This window comes from Nycticebus coucang, chromosome 8 (genome assembly GCF_027406575.1).
Source record: "Nycticebus coucang isolate mNycCou1 chromosome 8, mNycCou1.pri, whole genome shotgun sequence".
In the NCBI taxonomy this organism is placed as follows: Eukaryota; Metazoa; Chordata; class Mammalia; order Primates; family Lorisidae; genus Nycticebus; species Nycticebus coucang.
This window is the reverse complement of record NC_069787.1, coordinates 30224442-30247423: the sequence shown is the minus strand read 5'-3', so window position 1 is coordinate 30247423 and position 22982 is coordinate 30224442. Positions and strand designations below refer to the sequence as shown.

Sequence of the window (22982 nt, the reverse complement as noted above, 5' to 3'; positions counted from 1 at the left end):
TCCATGTGTTAACATCTTTGGCTATTTCTTTTCTCAGAGTTTTATAGTTTTCTTTATAGATATCTTTCATGTCCTTTGTTAGTTAAATTCCCAGGTATTTAATTTTCTTTGGCACTACAATAAAAGAAGTAGAGTCTTTGATTTTATTCTCAGCTTGGATGTTGTTGGCATATACAAAGGCTACTGATTTGTGGGTATTGATTTTGTATTCTGAGATGTTGCTATATTCCTTGATCACTTCTAAGTGCTTTTTAGTTGAGCCCTTGGGGTTTTCTAGGTATAAGATTATGTCATTCAAAAAGAACAAGAGTTTGACCTCCCATTTGAATACTCTCAATCTCCTTTCTAGGTATAAGATCATGTCATCCACAAAGAAAAGAGTTTGACCTCCCATTTGAATACCCTAATCTCTTTGCCTGATTGCAGTGGCTAGGACTTCCAGCACTATGTTGAATAGCAATGGTAACAATGGGCATCCTAGTCTAGTTCCAGATCTAGATGGAAATACTTTCAATTTTACTCCATTTAATATCATATTGACTGTTGGTTTGTCATAGATGGCCTCTATCAGTTTAAGAAATTTCCAACCTAAGCTATTTTCTTAAGTTTTCTTATCAAGAAAGGATGCTGGATATTGTCAAAATACTTTTCTGCATTAATTTAGGGAATCATGTGGTCTTTGTTTTTTATTTTATTTATGTGGTGAATTACATTTATGGACTTACATATGTTGAACCAACCTTGTATTCCTGGGATAAGCATATAACTTTTTAAATGTGTTGCTGTATTCTGCTTGCTAAGATCTTATTGAATATTTTTGCAATTATATTATTAATGATATTGATCTATAGATTTCATTTTTGTTGTGTCCTTTCCTGGTTTGGGGATTAGGATGATATTTGCTTTGTAGAATGTGTTAATATTCCATCCTTCTCTATGTTTTGGAATAGATTGTGCAATTAAGGAACTAGTTCCTCTTTCACGGTTTGGTAGAATTCTGGTGTGAAGCCATCTGGCCCAGGGTTTTTCTTTTTTAGAAATATTGTGTATAGTCAATGCTATTTAAGTGCTTGATATAGATCGTTTCAAAATTTCTAATTCTTATTGAATTTAGGAAGGTGGCATGCTTCCTGGTTTTGGTCCATTCCCTCTACATTTTCATAATTCTGGGAATAGAGTTTTTTGTATTTCTGTAGTACCTGTTGCTATTTCCCCTTTATCATTTCTTTTTTTTTCTTGAATAAAAAAACTACAGAATAAATAAAATACTACATTACCATATATTAGACTTTAAAAAATAAAAATCTAATATATGGTAGTAATGTAGTATTTTGTTTATTCTGCCCTTTAATAACCTTTGTTTGAGAACATTTACAATATTAATTTAACTTTATCTAACAGAAGATCAACTTACTTTTTCACATCTCATTACTGGTATTAGTAAAAGAGATAGTCAAAATAATTATGGCCAAAATTTTTATGTTAAACATTTACAAGTAAATGCTTGGTGTTACAATTTAGCTTTTGGTGTAAAGTTCTTTGGCTGCAAGAAAGAACATTTGTTTTACTTCACTAATAGGAATATTTCTTAATGCTGGAATGGCCTCTTCTTGGTATTTCTTCTGCTGTTGATTTTTATCATAATTATCTGTGATTGTATGAATGGATTTGAGTGGAAAGGTTCTCATCATATTAATTCTAAACAAAAGTACATAACCAATTAGTATAGTAATAAGGAGATAGACAAGTAACGCAGATGCCCAGTATTTCTGAGGCCAATAGGTTAAGCCTGAGGAGTTCAGCCAAGATTCAAGAATAAAAGCCCACACGAGACAAAGTATAAAGCCAAACTGGGAGCTTAAGAAAAGAACAGGCTGCACAATATTCCATGGTGTACATATACCACAATTTATTAATCCATTCGCGGATCGATGGGCACTTGGGCCTTTTCCATGATTTAGCAATTATGAATAGGGCTGCAACCAGTTACAACCTAAGAATAGGGGGAAGGGAGAAAGGGAGGAGAGGGAGAGGGGAGGTGGGCAGACAGAAGGGGATTGGTGGGATTACACCTGCAGTGCATCTTACAAGGTTATATGTGAAACTTAGTAAATGTGGAATGTAAGTGTCTTAGCACAATAACTAAGAAAATGCCAGGAAGGCTATGTTAACCAGTCTGATGAAAATGTGTCAAATGGTCTATGAAACTAGTGTATGGTGCCCCATGACCACATTAATGTACATAGCTATGATTTAATTTAAAAAAAAAAGAAAGAAAGAAAGAAAAGAACAAAGCCATAAATCGCTCTTTCTGGCAATGGCAACAGTGAATTTTCCACCATTTGCCCCTGTGGCCTTAGACACTCAGCGCTGAGTTCTCTGCACAAGCGCCAACAGGGGAGCTGCATGGGGTGGGGGCGGGGAGAAGAAAAGAGATGGAGGAAAAGGCAGACTCATGACTGCACTCCCCGCCCAGGCGCAGATGCATGGTGACCCTTGCTGGGAGAAACCCCTTTCAATTTCTGATTGAAGTTACTAGAAATCTCAGTTTTCTGTTTTTTGTTAGGCTGGCCAAAGGTTTATCAATTTTATTAATCTTTTCTAAGAACCAACTTTTTGTTTTGCTGATCTTCTGAATGATTCTTTAGTTTTCAATTTCATTTAATTCTGCTCTAATTTTGGTTATTTCTTCTGCTGGGTGAATTTACTTTAGTGGTGGACCATTGTGCTGGTCATTTTTGTTTGTTTGTTTTATTATCCATACTTGTTTATTTCCAAAAAGACTTCAAGAACGGTCACAAAACTATACATGTTTTATTAAAATCTTTATCAAATTTTCATGTTAAAAGAGAGCCACTGAAAAAATCTGAGATTGGAAGAATTTATAATATGTTTTCACCTGAGAGGTTATAATCTTTTCTAGTCTCTAGAAGCATAGAATATTTTACATTTTCGACCTTAAGATTTTGGTGAAACAGTCTCCCCTTATACTCTTGCTTAAACTGAGGAATATAGCCTAAAAATGAATAGGAAAAAAAGCACATTTGACAGAATCAATGTTTATCTCTCAGAATGTAGAAGGTAATCTATTTTATTTAATTATTAAATCATAGCTGTGTACATTAATGCGATCATGGGGCCCCATACACTGGTTTTATAGACCATTTGACATATTTTCATCACACTGGTTAACATAGCCTTCCTGGCATTTTCTTACTTATTGTGTTAAGACATTTATACTATACATTTACTAAGTTTCACATGTACCCTTGTAAGATGCACCGTAGGTGTAATCCCACAAATCACCCTCCCTCCGCCCATCCTCTCTCCTCTCCCTCTCCCTCTTCCCCATATTCTTAGGTTATAACTGAGTTATACCTTTCATATGAAAGCCATAAATTAGTTTGTAGGGCTGAGTACATTGGATACTTTTTCTTCCATTCTTGAGATACTTTACTAAGAAGAATATGTTCCAGCTCCATCCATGTAAACATGAAAGAGGTAAAGTCTCCATCTTAGTTTAAGGCTGCATAATATTCCATGGTGTACATATGCCACAATTTGTTAATCCATTCATGGATCGATGGGCACTTGGGCTTTTTCCATGAGTTAGCAATTATGAATTGGGCTGCAATAAACATTCTGGTACAAATATCTTTGTTATAACGTGATTTTTGGTCTTCTGGGTATATACCTAGTAGAGGAATTATAGGATTGAATGGCAGATCTATTTTTAGATATCTAAGTGTTCTCTAAGCATCTTTCCAAAAGGAATGTATTAATTTGCATTCCCACCAGCAGTGTAGAAGTGTTCCCTTTTCTCCACATCTCTGGTCTTGGGATTTTGTGATATGGGCTAATCTTACTGGAGTTTGATATCTCAAAGTAGTTTTGATTTGCATTTCTCTGATGATTAAGGATGATGAGCATTTTTTAATATGTTTGTAGGCTGTGCGCCTGTCTTCTTCAGAGAAGTTTCTTTTCAAGTCCCTTGCCCTGTGCTGGTCATTTTTAAGAACGAGTCTGAGCACTTCCTGTAGAAGTGGTCTAGTTATGGAAAATTTCCTCAACATTTGGATACCATTAAAATATTTGTTCTCCACCACAAATGAAACTCAATTTAGTGAATATACAGGATCCTGGGTTGAAAATTGTTTTGTTTAGAAAGATTAAAGGTAGATGACCACCCTTTTCTGACTTGAAATGTTTCAGCTAAAAGATCTTCATCCATCCTGATATTTTTCCCTTTGTAGGTAAGATTTTTCTTATGCTTGGCAGCTTTCAGGATTTTCTCCTCCATATTAATGTTAACAAAGTTAATTACAGAATGCTAGGAGTTGTTTTGTTTGGATTGAGTTATGCTAGGGTTCTGAAACTATTTACTATCTGAATTTTTGTGTGTCTTGCAATGCTTAGGAAATTCTCTACCATAATGTCCTAGAGTAGAGCATCTGTGAATTTCGGACAATCCTGTTCTTCAGAAATCCCTTTAATTTGGATGTTTTATCTGTTGGAATAATCCCACAACTCTCTCAGGGAATATTCTGTTTTTGTTCTCCTTTCATCTGCCTCTTTGAATGATTGAGATAGTTCAAAAGACCTGTCTTCAGTTTTTGAAATTCTTTCTTCTTCCTGTTCTACTCTATTATTGCAGGTCTCTACTCCATTTTAAAGCTCCTCAAATGCCTTTTCCAATTCTTTAAGCTTTGCTATATGTTTCCTCATTATGTCCATATTCTTGGTGACTTTGTATTTGAATTCATTAATTTCTTGAGACAATTTTTGAACTATTTTTTTGATTTCTATTTCCATCTTCTCTTCTATTCCAATCATGTTATTTGTCATCAATATTCTGAATTTTATTTCTAATATTTCAGCAATTTCTCTATGGATGGGATGTTCTGTTTTAGCTCCCTTGTAATCTCTCTCTCTTTTATTTTCTTTCTTGAGACAGCGCCTCAAGTTATTGCCCTGGGTAGAGTGTTGTGGCATCACAGATCACAGCAACCTCGAACTCCTGGGCTTAAGTGATTCTCTTGCCCAGCCTCCAGAGTAGCTAGGAATACAGGCACCCACCACAACACCTGGCAATTTTTTGGTTGTAGTTGTCGTTGTTTGGCAGGCCTGGGCCAGATTTGAACCCGCCAACTGTGGTGTATGTGGATGGTGCCTTAGCCGCTTAAGCTACAAGAGCTGAGCCAGCTCCCTTGTAATCTCTTGGGATTTTTCATGTTGCCAGAATTCTTTTGCTGGCTCCTCCCCATGAGTATTTTAGCTTTTTAACAAATATATTAATTACACCTTTTTAGTTGAAAGGATAGGTTATCCTTGAATAGTTATTGATAGGTAATATAATTGGGGACCCTTGGGAAACACTGTACTATCCTCTTTGGCAATTAAAACTGGTGGGGTAAGACTGGATCAGGAGACCTCAGGAACTGGAGCTAACCACCCCTTGTTCTATGAGCTGGGGCTTATGATTATGCCTTTTCTCCTACAGCATCACAAAGGTCTTTTTTCAGGCTACAGCCAGAGGCTCTGAGGCTCTGCGAGATAGGGAGAGGGTTTGTGAGATAGTGCAAGCTGACTCTGTCTTGATGTCAGATGCCCTTTACCGAATTCTAATGAGTCATGATATTTCACTGAAACGTGTCCTGGGCAAAGATACAAATATCTGCAGCTCTGCCCCCCACCAGCAATAGCTGGAAGAGGGAAATCCCCCCTCACTGCTGCAACACGACTGCTGCTCAAATGAAGAAAAACAAGTGGTGAGCCTGCAGTCCCAGGCAGTGGCACCAGAAGAATAAGAATCCATACTTAGAATGGGTACAGGTGAAACTTACTAAATGCAGAATACAAATGTCTACATACAATAACTAAGAAAATGTCATGAAGGCTATGTTGAACAGTTTGATGAGAATATTTCAGATTGCATATGAAACCAGCACCTTGTATCCCTTGATTGTACTAATGTACACAGCTATGATTTAACAATAAAAAAAAAAAAAGAATCCACAGATAACTCTGGCCTATGGTTCTAGTCAAACTTGCTCAGGCAACACAAGCAACACCTACACAAAAGAGTCCAGAGGATCCCCAGGTGACTAGAAAACAAAATCTACAGTCATAAATGTCTGAGAGTTCCCAAGGGGCTGGAGACGGCTCTTTTATAGTGGGAAAGGGAGGCAGGAAAGTTCATCCCTCTCCTCCCCAAAGTTAGAACTGCAATATCACTGTTTCCATATATAGCTGAGTGGCTGATACAATGCCCTGGCCTCTCAGCAACTCACCAAACACTCTGGCCTCTTCGGGGGGCAGTCTTTCAGGCAACCAAGATTGGGAGAAGGGTGAACTATGTACTCAGGATTGCAGAGAAAATATTTTGTTCACTTTTGTGCCAGGCAGGATGGGCCTAAGCTCAGACGTGAGACTTCCCTGGTATAGGAGGACTAGGATTTAACATTTCTCTCCTGTGGGGTGAGAGGAGAGGTATTTTGTTCCCTGCTTACTGGCTAAAAGCCCACTGTGGCCCTCTCATTTGGATGTGGGGGTCTCCTGTCCTCTTGGCAATGGGCACCTTCTGACTATTTGCTCCATACCTAATCTTTGTTATGTTTCTTCCTCTTTCTTGGTCTTGCTTCTTGTCTCAGTGGGGATGATATGCATCTCACTTTCTTTTCTCTGTGCTCAATTCCCTACCTTTGGCTTCTCTGAGTTTACTTCAGTAAAACATCTCTCCTTCTGGACACTAGCCTCTGAAAAAGCTGCTTCTAGTTGGCCATTTTGACTTTTCCCAACCCAGATTATATATTTAAAATGTCTAGTTACCATCATCCTCAAAGGAAAATATGGTCTACACACCAAAAAAAAGTCAATAGAGACTGTCCCTCAGCAAGACATGTGTTAGACCTACTATACATAGACTTTAAATAAGATATTTAAAGAACTAAAAGAGATTACTATAAAGAATTAGTAGGAAGTATAAGGAAAATGCCTTGCCAAATACAGATTGTAAATAAAGAAATAAATATCTAAATAAATTGAAAAGTATCATATGTTCATGATTGAAAGGCATAAGATGACAATACTCTCCACATTGATTTACAGATTCAATGTAATCTCTGTCAAAATTCTAGCTACCTTTCAAAAAATTTGACAAACTGATTCTAAAATTAATATGGTTATGAAAGGGACCCAGAATAGCCAAAATAATCTTGAAAAAGAACAAATGACTGAAAAATAACAAATGAAACTGACTACCAAGCTATACCCACCAAGATAATGTGTTTCTGACATGCAGGCATATGTATGTACACACAATAGTAATTAAAGTTAGAAATATGAACAACTTATTTTCAACAAGCGTATCAACTTAGTTTAATGTGGAAAAACAACCTGTTTAACAAACAGGTAGCCTTATGCAAAAGAATAAAGTTATATCCCTACCTCATATCATATAAAAAATTAACTCATAATGGATTATCGATCAAAATGTAGGAGCTAAGACATTAAAATAGAAGAAAACATAGGAATAAATTTTTATAATCTTTTATTAGGCAAAAATTCCTTAGACATGACACAAAACTACAAGCAGCCAAAGAAAAACATAAATGAATTAACTTCATCAAAATTCAAAACTTTAATTTTTCAGGGGATACCATGAGAAAGTAAAAAGACAACTCCAGATTGGTTATATTTTCAGCTCACACACCTGAGTGTCTTGTATCCAAACATAAAAGGAGTTCTAACAACTCAATAACAAAAAGGCAACTAAATTTTTAAAATGAGTAGAGGATTTAAATAGACATTTCTCCAAAGAAGTATGCAAATGACCAATAACATATGAAAATATGCTCAAGATCACTAGGTAAAAGCAAATCAAAACCACAATGGAGTATCACTTCATACTCACTAGTTTGGCTGACTTTTTTTTTTATGACAAGTTTATCAAAGATGTAGAAAAACTAGACCTTACATACTCTTACCTTGCTAATGGGATTATAAAATGGTGCAGAGACTTTGGAAATCAGGTCCCTTCTCTAAATGTTAAATGTGGGGTTACTACGTGACCCAGAAATTCCACTACTAAGTAAATCCCCCCAAAGATTTGAAAACGTACATCCACACAAAAATCTCATACCCAAATGTTCCTAGCAGCCCCAAAGTGGAAACAACCCTACTGTTTATCAGCTGCTGAATGGATAAAGAAAATGTAGTTTATACATATCAGGGTATATTATTTGCTATAAAAAGGAATGACCAACTGGCACAAGCTATAACATGGATAAATCTTAGAGACATTATGTTGAATAAATGAAGATAGTCACAGAGGCCATATAATACATGATCCTGTTTATTCCAAATGTTCAGACAAGGCAAATCTATAGAGATAGAAAATAGATGAGTTTGTAGATTGTACTGACTGAAGGTAGGGAAGAATAGTGAGTACTATGTTAATTGATATAGGGTTTTATTTTATAGTGATAAAATGTTCTAAAACTAGTATTGATGGTTGTCTAACTCTGGGACTATACTAAAAACCACAATTTTGCAACATAAGACTATTATTTTTAGGGAAAATCTGAGAAATTTTTAAATAAAAATGGAGGGTTAGCTCAAGAACTGTTGTCCTTAAGATCAATATGAAAAGAATTACAGTGGAGATATTAGGCCACATTCTGTTACTACTGATTCTAATTTCTACTCTGATAAAAAATCAACCAACAAACAAAAATCAATAAGCACAAAATACTGCTACTAAGCTTGATGAATTTGCTTGACATGTACCTTAATTCAGATGTTCTGAGATTTAAAAATCAACTGCCACAGAAACATGAAGAGGCAACCTATGTGCCCTATAGAAATGAATATATCATCTGTCATATTTATTGGACGAATTACCTCTCCAACTTGTCAGAAAATACACATATTTCTGAGTGTGAACTGCCACTCAAGTATTTGCAAAGTGGCTTTTGAATGACTTCTGTGATTCACAAATTTGACATTCTCTCAGATGAAATGTCAGTGATCTAGCAACACTACACTAATTGGAACTCTAGCTTTTAAATATAAAAGGTCTATTTTGAAAATCTCAAACACTTGAGAACTTATAGGATTCCAGTCTCACTTTCCTCTGATAGTACATTTAGAGAACAGGGGATGGAGGCATATGAGCATTTTCTCTCTTGCTGCTTTTTGCCTTCTCAGTATTAATTCTGATATGTCTCAGAATGCTCGTAAATTAGCAACGTGGTGTGCTGTGATGATTGTTTGCTTTTCTTTATAGATATTTTACAGCTATTTCCTTCATTTCAAAAGTCATTGATATCCAGAAGGTTTTAGGTTTTTGAAACAGCAGTAGAACCTCTTAAAAGAGGTTTAGATGTTGCATGACCGGAGACATGAAAGAATAGCAGCTTTCCCATGGGTATAAGCTTGCTACTGCAATTATTAAGGGTAAACAAGAAACAGACTACATAGTATGGGATGGGGTGTAGTGAAGTTCTTTATTCAGGGATCTGATATTATACACTTCTAGTCACGTACACACTTAATCTATCATCTGCTAGTTTCACCATTACCTCATTTTACCTATCTGAAATTAACTTATAAGGAAATATCCTGTTACCACATCAACACAATCACTTCTGCAGTAAACATCCTCTTCTAGACATTGACTAATCTCTTGGGTAGGTATCTAAATAAAGATCACAAAGAAGAAATCAGCCACAGGGGAACAGAGTTAATGGAAGAGTACCTTCAAGCGTTCACTCAGTTTACTCAGCGTGAAGTAATGACTGTGTCTCTCCTCAGGGCAGAGCACATATAGACCTCTGGCAATATGTTTTTAACATACATCAACCCTCTGGCCCGTATCTCTGAGAAAGGGCGGCATGCCCTTTGGCCTCAGGCTTAACGGCGTGCACAACTTCAGAGAATTGGCTTGTGGAATTTTAACTCCAGGCACGCTAACTCTGTGCATGTCCCAGGGGGGCCCAGGTCCCTTAAGCCTCTGCAAGAATAGCAACCCATTTTAAACTCACACTGAGTTCACTTTGTGTGCTTGATGTAGGATATGTTTATTTCTAAATATTATCCTACATTTAGATAATAAGGTTATAGAATATTTAATTTTGTAAAAATAATTCTCTACCTTCCAAGAAGACACATATTTCTGGATGTGAATCTGTCACCCAACATGTTTTCAAAGTGTTTTATTAAATATTATAAAACAGTGCAATGATAGCTAAAATCTCTTATAGAAATGTCATTAAAAATAAATAAGATGGACCAGTAACTGGTGAGAAATGTGGAAAAAGGCTTTGTTTCATACCTACAGAATCAAAATCTGAATTTTAATTGGATAAGCACATTTCATTTTAAGAAGCATTGATTAGAATTAAAAAATGGTGGTTAAGAGTTGGATCGGTAGCGGGAGCGGAGAGCAGACCCCAGAGAGCCCTGAGCAGCCCCATGGCTGCCACTGGCCTAGTTACCATCACACACGGGGAGGAGCTGCAGCTGCTGCAGCTGGCCCCGGTCACCATCACCGCAACCATGAGCAGCGAGGCCGAGACCCAGCAGCCGCCAGCCGCCCCCGCCCTCAGCGCTGCCGACACCAAGCCCAGCACTACTGGCAGTGGCGCAGGGAGCAATGGCCCGGGTGACCTCACATCGGCGGCGCCTGCTGGCGGGGACAAGAAGGTCATCTCAGGGGGTGCCTGTGGCTCAAGGAGTAGGGCGCCGGTCCCATATGCTGGAGGTGGTGGGTTCAAACCGAGCCCCAGCCAAAAAAAAAAAAAAAAAAAGAAGGTCATCTCAACGAAGGTTTTGGGAACAGTAAAGTGGTTCAATGTGAGAAACGGATATGGTTTCATCAATAGGAATGACACCAAGGAAGATGTATTTGTACACCAGACTGCCATAAAGAAGAATAACCCCAGGAAGTACCTTTGCAGTGTAGGAGATGTAGAGACTGTGGAGTTTGATGTTGTTGAAGGAGAAAAGGGTGCAGAGGCAGCAAATGTTACAGGCCCTGGTGGAATTCCAGTTCAAGGCAGTAAATATGCAGCAGACCGTAACCATTATAGGCACTATCCACGTCGCAGGGGTCCTCCATGCAATTACCAGCAGAATTACCAGAATAGTGAGAGTGGGGAAAAGAACAAGGGATCGGAGAGTGCTCCTGAAGGCCAGGCCCAACAACACCAGCCCTACCAGGCGAAGGTTCCCACCTTACTACATGCGGAGACCCTATGGGTGTTGACCACAGTATTCCAACCCTCCTGTGCAGGGAGAAGTGATGGAGGGTGCTGACAACCAGGGTGCAGGAGAACAAGGTAGACCAGTAAGACAGAATATGTTTCAGGGTTATAGACCAAGATTCCACAGGGGCCCTCCTCGCCAAAGACAGCCCAGAGAGGATGGCAATGAAGAGGATAAAGAGAATCAAGGAGATGACACCCAAGGTCAGCAGCCACCTCAACGTCAGTACCGTTGCAACTTCGATTACCAATGCAGACATCCAGAAAACCGTAAACCACAAGATGGCAAAGAGACAAAAGCAGCCGATCCACCTGCTGAGAATTCGTCCGCTCCAGAGGCTGAGCAGGGCCGGGCTGAGTAAATGCCAGTTTACCATCTCTACCATCATCCGATTTAGTTATCCAACAAGAAGAAACTAATATGAAATTCCAGCAATAAGAAATGACCAAAAGATTGAAGCTGAAGACCTTAAGTGCTTGCTTTTTGCCCGTTGACCAGATAACTAGAACTATCTGCATTATCTATGCAGCATGGGGTTTTTATTATTTTTACCTAAAGAAGTCTTTTTTGGTAATAACAAACGTGTTTTTTAAAAAAGTCTGGTTTTTCTCAATAATGCCTTTAAAGGTTTTTAAATTGTTTCATATCTGGTCAAGTTGAGATTTTTAAGAACTTCATTTTTAATTTGTAATAAAAGTTTACAATTTGATTTTTTCAAAAAAGTCAACAAACTGCAAGCACCTGTTAATAAAGGTCTTAAATAATGAAAAAAAAAATGGTGGTTAATATTTTGGTTTGAAAGTGAATTGTCCGTAACAGTAGAGGAAATAATGTAAATATGAACACAGTTTATAGGTAGATCATTTGTTCTCCCTCTTAATCTTGATAAATTTTTTGAATTGGGAGAATTAGCATTTCAAGTGTTTTCTATAATGGCAAATGCTAATACCATTTTGATATACTCATTAAAATTTGTATAATTCATTTTTGCATATATATACACATATATATTTTCCATTTCTTCATTCCCACTAAACCCTGACCCGTATGTTTGTACATTTAGACAATGCTCCTTCTGGGATATGCAGGCCACATAAAATAGCAAAGAGTTCATTAGAACGATGTCACCAGCATAGCTATAATTAAAGCTACATCAGCAATTTCAGGGTTTATAACTCTGCTGTAAAGTTGTACTCTGGGATGAAACTCAGCACAAAAGCTCAACCTGGGAGTAGATTGTTTGCCCGATCTGTGAAGAGTGTGGGGGGAAATTGATTTGATTGTTTATGATTTGCTATACTGCACATCCAGTTCTTGGCAGAATTTAAATTAAGATGTTTTATAGACTGGTAATCATCAAAAACTGATATTTTCACTGAAATCGTCATAGAGCATACTCAGGCTATAAATATGATGGTAACTCAGATATTGGCAGCATTTGTATGATGTGAATGGGGACAAATATGCATAGGGATGCAATTAAAAGGGAAAAGGGGTGATTCTAATTAGGCAGAAATGGTAACATTTTATCAAAGCAGAATGCAGTGAATTCCTCAGTTGCTTATATATTTCTGCCAAGTAGACACTGAGGCATACTCCCTTGAATGGCTCTGGGATATTTAATTGGTAAATCAACATTAATGCTCAGAAAAGTTTAGATTCAGCCCTTCTACAAAACTTTGGTTCACATTTGACTTCCCTTAGATATATCTACAGAGCCAGTGGCTAAAGGGAGAAACCTCAATAACTAAAAAAATCCTCGGATCCTGTGCTGCTTATCCTTTGCTATCACTTTGCTCTTTTAAAGAGAGAAACTTGCCATCCTGAGACTCCTAACTGTAGTAATCAAGAATAAAACAGAATTGAGGTTCCTGCGAGCTATGATGCCACAGCACTCTACTGAGAGCAACATAGTGAGACTCTGTCTCAAAAAATTAATTAATTAATTAGTAATAAAACAAATGTGACCTATTAATTTGTGATCAGATACATTGTCATCCTAGGTACAAGTTTAAATGTATGGTTTAGATTGGGACCAAAATAAATAATTAGAAACTCCTGATTTTCATCAAAGGCTTTCCTGTTAACAGTTTCTGTAATAGTTACAAGGTGGAATTCTTAAGTAAGATGGAACTATATTTAAATATTCCCATTACTGTCTGTCTGGGATTTGGGCAAATGACTTAATGTCCTTGAGCTTCAGTTTCTCTTTCTATAATATCGTGGTGATAATAGTAACTACTTCAGAGGATTGCTACAAAATATAAAAAGATAACTCTGCAAAGCACAGAACGTGGTACACTGTAGCTACTATGTTAAGTTGCACAGTGGCCTTACCAAAATGGCTTTTCAATTTGTCATTTATTTATTCACTCATTCATACTACACCTATCTGTCAGTCCATCCCCTGTGCCAAAAACTCTTTTTAGATGCTGGCTATAAGGGTGGTCAGGGCTAGCATAATTTCTTTCTCATCCAGCTAATCTTTTATGGAAGAAGCAGACAAAAAAATTATCAGAGAAATAAAATAATCATGATAGGTATTAGGAAGGAATCCAGTAAGGGCTTTAAATGGGAATTAACAATGGGGAGATGAGTACAAGAGTGAATTCAGGGAAGGCTTCTAAAGTGAGGTATCAACAAAGCTGATACCTAACTGACAAAGAGAGACTGGAAGGCCAGCTCAGGGGAAGTATCTCAGGCCAAATGATCATCAGGTGTGTATATATGCCCAGAGATGGAAAGAGCCTGGCAAGTACAAGGATCCAAAAGAAAACCAGTTTGTTGTCTGGACCATAAGGAAAATGAAGTATCATGATGAGATTAACTTGGAGAAGGAAAAACAGGCAAAGTAGCATAGGACTCCGTTATCTATGTAAGTAGCTTAGATTTGATTTAGAGTGTGGTGAGAGTCCTGGAAGAGATGATATAATGAGGGGCACTGTTTAAGGAGGTACTTCAAGCTGTGTATGGAGAATGGCCAAAAGAAAGACAATAGTGTATCTCTAAGCTTCCTTAGCCATCAAAGAGGAAATCCCTAAACACCAACATTGGGGTCTATTCCGTGGCCACTGCATTCCATGATAAACTGAGACGTTAAATGTTTACATTATTAACACATCAAGGAGGAGGTCTGATGCTAGAAGGCATTTACTTGATGAGTAAGAGCAGCTTTTTATAGCTGAACCACTCAGAATTGCATTATTGGTACTTTGAAACTCATATCATCTATCATAATTTCATTAGGTCATAACTTCCAGGAAAATTATATTTTGTATTTTCACATCTTTCCTGCACAGAAAGGCAGGAATACCCACTACTTTGGGTATTTTTTTAGTTTTAAAATTCTAGGGTATGTAGCAGAGCAACATATTTCTTTGATTTCTCTTCTCTTAAGGGAGAAAACATTTTTAAGCTTGTTACAACACTGTATTGCTAAACAACATGCAGAACTTAATTTGAGTGCACAAGTATAGGATGAGAGTAGGATTCACTAGGAGATTTCAAATGCATCGTGTTGTATACTTACTTTGTTCACTCTCCTTCATTCCATTTCATGGTGCCCTGCTTTTTTAGAGAATTTGATGTAAAAATTAAACTGGAGGTTTTCTTTTTTTTGTACTCATGTGTTCTGAATTATTAAATAATAATGCAATAACAAGCACTTACCTAGTGCTTTATTCAAAAACTTATTTGTGACTCTGCCCATGGAGAACATTAAAAATGTTTTTTCTGTAAAGTTTCTAAAGTAACACTGGCTTATCAGTCCCTTCTTGACATACCCTTACAATGTTAGAATTTTCCATTTATTATCAAATGAGTTGGATAGTACAACTATGATAAGCAGCAAATAGCTTCTCTTGGATTCAGTTTGAAGTCAAACGAAACAACTATGTTTGAATGTATGCTCTAGAAATTTGGGAGGATAGCCTTCCCTCCCATCCTTCATCTATCTGAGTCACACCCACATAAGTGAGCAGATCCTTCCCCAGTGGAGCTTTGCAGTGAGACCACAGTCATAGCTGACATGTTGTTTGCAGCCTGGCAAAAGACTTGAAAGCAGAAAAAACAGCTCAAATGTGCCCAGACTTCTGACCCACAGAAACTGTGTTTTGGTCGGAGCTGCTAAATTTTAGAGTAATTTGTTATGCAGTGGTAGATTACTCAAAAGAAAGAAGGTGTATTGACTGGAACATACCAAATACTAGCCTTGGGATCATAAGTCAAGGCTGTGAACTTTTTGGTTCTCATGACTGCAGTTTCAGTATAGAAGGCAATGTCTGAGTTGCTCAGTAACTACGTAAAGAACTAACGGTGACCACTGGTGAGTTAACTGTGACTATTACATTGATATGTTGCTTAAGGGTAATTATTTCTTTTTAATTAGTGTGTGAGTTTATCTTTTCATTTAACATCCTTTTATATATGCCTCCAAATATTCTGGTTATCAGAAGTATATCTCAGATTCAAAAATATTGGAAGCTATTATCCAAGACAAACACCAGAATATCAGGCTCCTCAAGACCACTGGTATAGACACCCAGCTGGGCACTCTAAGTGTGCAGTGGGAAGAGAAGCCTGAGGATTTCAACTCCTTCATCTGTAGAACAATGTGAAATCTAAGTTATGAGATAAGCCGAGCAGGACCAGAACATGGTCTTCAAAGATAGGATGTGAGACCTTGCTCATGGGTTACCTTCGGTGGATTGCCTGGTATCACTTTCTCAGTTGGGAAATAGGGGACTATTCATCTCTTTATTCAGCAAGTTTTGTAAAAGCCACCACGTGTTACCAGGTGTTGTGCTCAGTATGGAGATAAGGGTGAATGAGATGTGGAGTGTGATGCATGGCGTTGTGAGCGTCTGAGGTTGTGATATTTAAATTTTAAATTCTACATACAACGCAGGAGTATTTTATTCAAAACTACTTTGACAGTTTGACATATTCGAATATTCATAATGGGATTTAGGAATTATCAGCGTTAGATTTCTTGCTTCAACTGGTACTTTTATTATGTCTTAATTTCCCTGATCTTAAGAGTATTAACCTGAACAACATCCAACACCCTTTCAAAGTATTTCATGATGCTCAGCTGCACATATTTTGAAGTGTTTAACATAATATCTTATAGCCCTTAGGCAATTTCTTTAAACCTTGAATTCTTGTAAACCTTTGGTAAAACATATTGCTTTATGCACCATGCACACTTATTAGCAATTTTGGCCAATTCAGTTTCTTATGTAGTAATAATGTCATGTTTTATGGATGTTGTTTATATTTTATGCATATGGTGGTAATAAGTATGGACTGGATTGAATTAAAAATAAAAGGAAATATAATTTGTGTCTAGCTAGGTTCAGGAGGTTCATAGACAAAATGTTGAGACAATAAATCATCTAAGTCAGGTTTCTTTATTATCAGATCAATCAACACTCTCCAATATTATCCTACCATGAAAATCCTTGCACTGTTCAATACATATGACCTGAGTGGTGTGCGTGTGTTTCTATCATCAGTCAAAAGCATTAACTGCCCCATTGCTTCTGGTGGAAATAGTGGTCTGAGAGGGCTTTGCCACTTCCAAAATATCCTTTGGCTAATCTTGCCCAAGTTCGCCTTTTAAAGTTTTCCCAAGACCACTCATTGTGTCTCAAGTATGAGAAGTAGATCAAAGGTTAATGATTCTTAATTGGACTTCATTAAGTGATAATATAAGATCTCAAGCTTCCCATTATGCCCTAGGACTGGACAGCAAGGTCATAGCACCAGGAATAATGAACTAGAAGTCATGCATTGTCATGCATATGGATACTCCAGCAACTTATTATGTTTCAGATGTATCATTTCCAGCAGGGTATAGAGTGAGGTGCATATTAATAGCTTGGTCAAGTTCTCATTTTGAGAACTGTATTTTTGATATAATACTTTCTGATTGGAACCATTATGATTCAGAAGACTCTATTGGACCCTGTTTACATTTTATTATTATTTATTAGTTGCCCTCAACCACAAGAGACAAGGTTATTTGATCATTGCACAGTTTGTGCAATCCACTTGAAATGCAGCATTTTGTTCATGTATCACTTTTGAATCTAGGGACTTTCATTCCTTCATTTCCTATGTGGTGATTTCCAACCCACTTTGGTAATACGAGGGATTAAGATAGCATATTTGCTTCTAAGCACATTCTATTTAGATCAGAGTCAGTTCTATAGTTTTCATTTTGCTCTGAGAATGTGAATCCATGCATACAAAACAGTCGTAACTGTAGTTAATATGTCAGGGAAAATGAATGCACAAATGTGTCGTATAATGCTGTGTGCTTCAGAGATAACCACAATGAGGGGAAAAGAGCTAACCTTGGTTTTCAATAATGCAAAGCTAATCCACTGAAAAAAATAATGCCTTTCATCACAATTTAATGTAATTGCTCCTAATATGTAACCTGAACAATAAACTGAAACATCCTATCCAAACACTAATACTAAGCTGCTTTTCTCTTGGATAACAATATATTTTACATTCCTATGCCTCAGGAACTGGACATGAAAAAAGTACCTTACATGCTATATTCTCCCAGAAATTACCTGTGAATTTCTGTGAATAAGGAATCCAATGATTGAGTTGACACTAACATTTATAACAATTCAGATGACTGGCAGAGGATGGATATAGTGATGAAATAGATCACCTCCACAAGTTACATAACAATAATCTCAAAGCAGCCCAAATCTTCCATGAAAGGAAATATATTTGATAAACTGTGCAGGGTTGGAGGCTTAGAAAATTACTAGGGTCTGTATTATAGAAACACAGTGGCCAGAAATATTTTTCACATTTAAGATGATAAGCTGTGTGTATGTGAGAGAGGCAAAAATAAAAAGAGTTTATTTTATCCTTTATCAGGATAAAAATTAAGTTTCACCCTCCACATAAATAGCATTTAAAAATGCTAGATGGGTATTTTTGGAATGTGCTTTCTTCTTCTATCCCTAAAACAGGACTATTAATTAGCTCCTATAGGTGTATAGAGAGCGTGCTCTCCCAAATGTATACACATTTTAAAAAAGGAAAAACTGTATTAAAATTGTAATACTCAAGTCATGTTTGACTTCTGCAATTATAAGAGGTGCACATACATGACTTGTATTCAACTTTTATTATGGATATATATATTGAGTATTACAAGTTTTTCTTTCTTAAAATATGTGTACATTTTTGGTACCCTCTATATACACATGGAAGCTTCCATTTGCTAACAAAGTAGATATCGAATACATACTGGGTTTGATTAAATAAGCCATGGTTATCTACTCACTCATGTGGAATTGCTTTAGATAAATGTATCAGGCCCAAAGATTGTTGACTGCTGTTTGTATAGATTTAATGTTTCTCAAAGTGTTCTATGGACCATCATTTTACTTATTAAAAGTGTTTACTCTTGAAACCAATGTAAGGAAGCCGGTTCTTGGGAGACATGGGAAAATGTGTTCCATGTAAACATGTGGGATATTATTCTCCATCTTTCACTCAAACAATCTTTTTTTTTTTTTTTTAGTGGTTTTTTTTTTTTTTTTTGGCCGGAGCTAGGTTTGAACCCGCCACCTCCGGCATATGGGGCCGGCACCCTACTCCTTGAGTCACAGGCACCTCCCAACAATCTTTGGTATAAATTCTTTTTCTTCTCTTTAATATGCTGTTTCAATTTAAGCCAATAAATATTTAGCCCTGCTCTAGGGCAAGAGCTCTGCCTGAACAAGGAGCTCCTAGGCTGTCAGGGATGGCAGACAGCTGAGCAAGCACTGAGTGGAGGTGCGTAGCCAGAGGATCTAATCCACATGGGGAACGGCAAGGGAGGCATCCCTGAAGAAGTGACATGTGAAGGGACCCCTTGAAGGCTGCCTAGAAGTCAGTCCAGGGAAAGCAAGAATGGGAAGAGAAAGAAGAAAGGGAAAGGGTATTTCCATGTACTATAAATCACATTTACAGGGCAAGATTCAAAAAAGGAAAGTGGATTTAGAAGCAATGCCTGGAAGAGAGAGAAGTTTGTGTTATAGAAGAGGCCAGAGGGGCTGGACCCTAGAGGGTATCACAAGCCTGTTTTTTCTACTCTTTGGTATTTTCATAAAAGTTTTTATGGTTTACTCCATCTAAATACCACTTGTACTATTATTTTCTTCATATAATCTATTCATTTGCTTCCTTAAATGAATTTTTAAAAAACTTAATTTCACTATGCAAATGCAACATCAACATTATCTGACATTAATAGAAGGTCACTTTTAAAATAAACTAAACTGAAGCAAAATAAAGGTGTTGAATTCTAACTCACTGTTGGTGTCATAAGAAGATTGCTGAGCATTAAGGTTGCAATTTGTCAAAAAGGGAGGTGAGGACGTGTTGGGAAGCATCCTACCACAAACATGAGACTTTATCCTTAGAAAGAAAGGTAAAAAACAAAAGACAAAACACCCAGCTTACTCACTGTGGAATTTATAGTTGTTTAGTGCCTTAGTTACCCTTGGGTGTATGATCAAGTATCTTCTGGATGGTCTTTTATAGTACATTTCTAGTATTAGAAAATAATTATTATAAATCATAGGGATTTTGACTTGTCATAAGGACAATTAGAAACCGGTGGGGAATTTTTAAACAGTTCCTGTTGTGATTCCCTGACTCCGCAGAAGTACCCAGAGTTGCCTAGAGCCAAAGCAGTGAGTTGAAAGCGTCTCTTGTTTTCCTGCTCTGTTTTAAACATTCAAGTGCAGTGTTGTGCTCTAAAGCATGATGTAGAAATAGCCGAAGATGTCAACAAATGGAAAAACATACCATGCTTATGGCTGGGAAGAATCAGCATTGTTAAAATGTCCATACTACCCAAAGCAATCTACAGATTTAATGCAATCCCCATTAAAGCACCTCTGTCATACTTTAAAGATCTGAAAAAACTAGTACTTCATTTTATATGGAAACAGAAAAAAACTCAAATAGCCAAGACATTACTCAGAAATAAAAACAAATCAGGTGGAAACACGCTACCAGACTTCAGACAATACTATAAATCTATAGTGATCAAAACAGCATGATATTGGCACAAAAATAGAGAGGTAGATGTATGCAACAGAATTGAGAACCAAGAGATGAATCCAGACACTTATCGTCATTTGATCTTCAATAAGCTATCAAAAACTTAAATTGGGGGAAAGACTCCCTATTTAACAAATGGTGCTGGGTGAATTGGCTGGCGACTTGTAGAAGACTGAAACTGGACCCACATCTTTCACCCCTAACAAAAATTGACTCTCACTGGATAAAATACTTAAACCTAAGACATGAAACCATAAAGATTCTTGGAAGGAGTGCAGGGGAAACACTTGAAGAAATTGGCCTGGGAGAAAACTTTATGAGGAGGACCCCCAGGGCAATTGAAACAATACCAAAAATACATTACTGGGATCTGATCAAACTAAAAAGCTTCTGCACTGCCAAGAACACAGTAAGTAAAGCAAGTAGACTGCCTCAGAATAGGAGAGGATATTTGCAGGTTACATTTCCAACAAAGGTCTGATAACCAGAATCCACAGAACACTCAAACTTATTAATAAGAAAAGAACAAGTGATCCCATTTCACTATGGGCAAGAGACCTAAACAGAAGCTTCTCTAAAGAAGACATGTGCATGGTCTACAGACATATGAAAAAATGCTCGTCGTGTTTAATCATCAGAGAAATGCAAATCAAAACCACTTTGAGATACTAGCTAATTCCAGTAAGAGTAGCCCATGTACCAAAATCCCAAAACTACAGATGTTGGCGTGGATGTGGAGAAAAGGGAACACTTCTCCACTACTGGTGAGAATGCAAACTAATATGTTCCTTGTGGAAAGAAGTTTGGAGAACACCCAGGGATCTAAAAATTGACCTGCCATTGGATCCTGCAAATGAGACAAATCCCCGAAAATGAGACATCCTCCAAAAATAAGACCTACTTACAGGAAAGATAAGACGTCCCCTGAAAATAAGACCTAGTGCATCTTTGGGAGCACTAGGTCTTTAAAATAAGACACTGACTTTAAAATAAGACACTGTCTTATTTTCGGGGAAAGAGTAGGAGTATATCCAAAAGACCAAAAATCACTTTGCAAAAAAGATATTTGCACCAGATTATTCATTGCAGTTCAATTTGTAATAGCCAAGTCATGGAAGAAGCCCAAGTGCCCATCAACCCTTGAATGGATTAATAAATTGTGGTATATGTATACCATGGAATACTATGCAGCCTTAAAAAAGATGGAGACTTTACCTCTTTTATGTTTACATGGAGGGACATGGAACATATTCTCATGAGTAAAGTATCTCAAGAATGGAGGAAAAAGTATCCAATGTACTCAGTACTTCTGTGAAACCAACTTATGCTTTCTTATGAAAGATAGACCACAACTATAGCCCAGGGTGAAGAAGAGAAATGGAGTGGGAAGGGAGTGATAGAGGGAGGGTAAAAGGTGGGACCACATCTATGGAGCATATTGCAAGGGTACAAGTCAACTCTGTCAAGTGTAGAATATAAATGTCTTAGCACAATAATCAATTAAATGAGGCAAAAGCTATGTTGATTGGTTTGATGTAAGCACGTCGGATTGTATAAAACAACAACACATTGTACCCCACATATGCATAAATGTATTCTTGATCTATGTGTATATGACTTAATAAAAAAGAAATAAAATAAAAATAAAGCATGATGTAACCCTTTCTCTCATTAGAATAATATTAGACCATTGAGTAAAACCTGTATTTACTAAGATATGAGAGCTGAGATTAAGTTTTTTTGTTTTTGCTTTTTTTCACTTCTATTGTGCATTTTCAGGTTTGAAAATTATAAATTGAATGCAAATTGTAAATTCTCTCCCACACTGAGGGAAATAAGTTTATGAATTGTCAATAAATTCATCTTTCTACTCTATTTTAAAAATATGCTTCCAAGATGTCTTTGGCAGTGTTAATTAGTGAGGAAACAGAACTCCTGGTTCTCATTACTTGGTTTAACCAAAGCAATACAGCTTTCACCTGTTTTAAATGAGAGACTCTGGGTTGGATTTCCGTGGTTAAGAAGTCTTATCCCATCCTCACCCGGAGGGGCGAATTCTTGATGATTCTTCTGTAGGTATCTATTTGCTGGCCTTTATTCAGCCACCTAATCTGCCTGGGCTTTCCCGCCCCCCACCCCCATTTCTTTCCGCTCTGTCATTCATTCATCCATTTATTCAATGAATACTAGTGTGTGGCACTCTTTAGTAAGTACTTAGGATGTATTGAATTGCTTCAGACTGCCAAGAAACCTCAAGCTTTTGATATATTAATTTTTCATCTTCCTGGGAACTGGCCCCTTCAAAATGTACCACGTCCCTCACCCACAAATGATGCTCTTGGAAATCATCTGTCCTTCTTTCTACTGTGGATAATTAACAGTTTCTTGAAAATGTGTGAAGTTTATGAAAAAAAAGAAAATGAATCAGGCCAGTTTGCTTTTTCTAGATATCTGTCCTATCTGTAAATCTATACTCTTCACTTCAGGCAAAACTCTCATGGAAATTAGGAGGAGTACCTTGGCAATAATGAATCCCTGAGTCCAAAGTAAATTCCTTTTACCAATTATTATTTGGGGCAGTTAAAGAATAAAACATGGGGATTACCTTTTTGTTTACTCTCCACATACAC

The 22982-nt window shown here is 37.1% G+C and overlaps 2 protein-coding genes and 1 pseudogene across 4 annotated transcripts in view; 2 read left to right on the top strand and 1 right to left on the bottom strand.

Moving 5' to 3' along the window:
- The window catches only part of TAFA1 (TAFA chemokine like family member 1), a 707837-nt gene that overhangs the window by 227169 nt on the left and 457686 nt on the right, over window positions 1-22982 (top strand). The window lies entirely within an intron of this gene.
- On the bottom strand, window positions 1494-4300 carry LOC128592327 (phosphatidylinositol N-acetylglucosaminyltransferase subunit P-like). Its single transcript, XM_053600240.1, has 2 exons — window positions 4199-4300; window positions 1494-1874 (listed from the first exon to the last, which is right to left on the bottom strand). The coding sequence occupies exons 1-2, from the start codon at window positions 4298-4300 to the stop codon at window positions 1518-1520; spliced, it is 459 nt and encodes a 152-aa protein (XP_053456215.1). The 3' UTR covers window positions 1494-1517.
- LOC128592036 (Y-box-binding protein 1-like) lies at window positions 10456-11626 on the top strand (annotated as a pseudogene).

Coding starts and splice junctions, on each gene's coding strand:
- LOC128592327 (XM_053600240.1), bottom strand. CDS start 4,300: ATGGAGGAGAAAATCCTGAAAGCTGCCAAGCATAAGAAAAATCTTACC. Junction 1,875..4,198: donor TTTTAGCTGAAACATTTCAA/GTCAGAAAAGGG, acceptor AATATTGTGCAG/CCTGTTCTTTTCTTAAGCTC.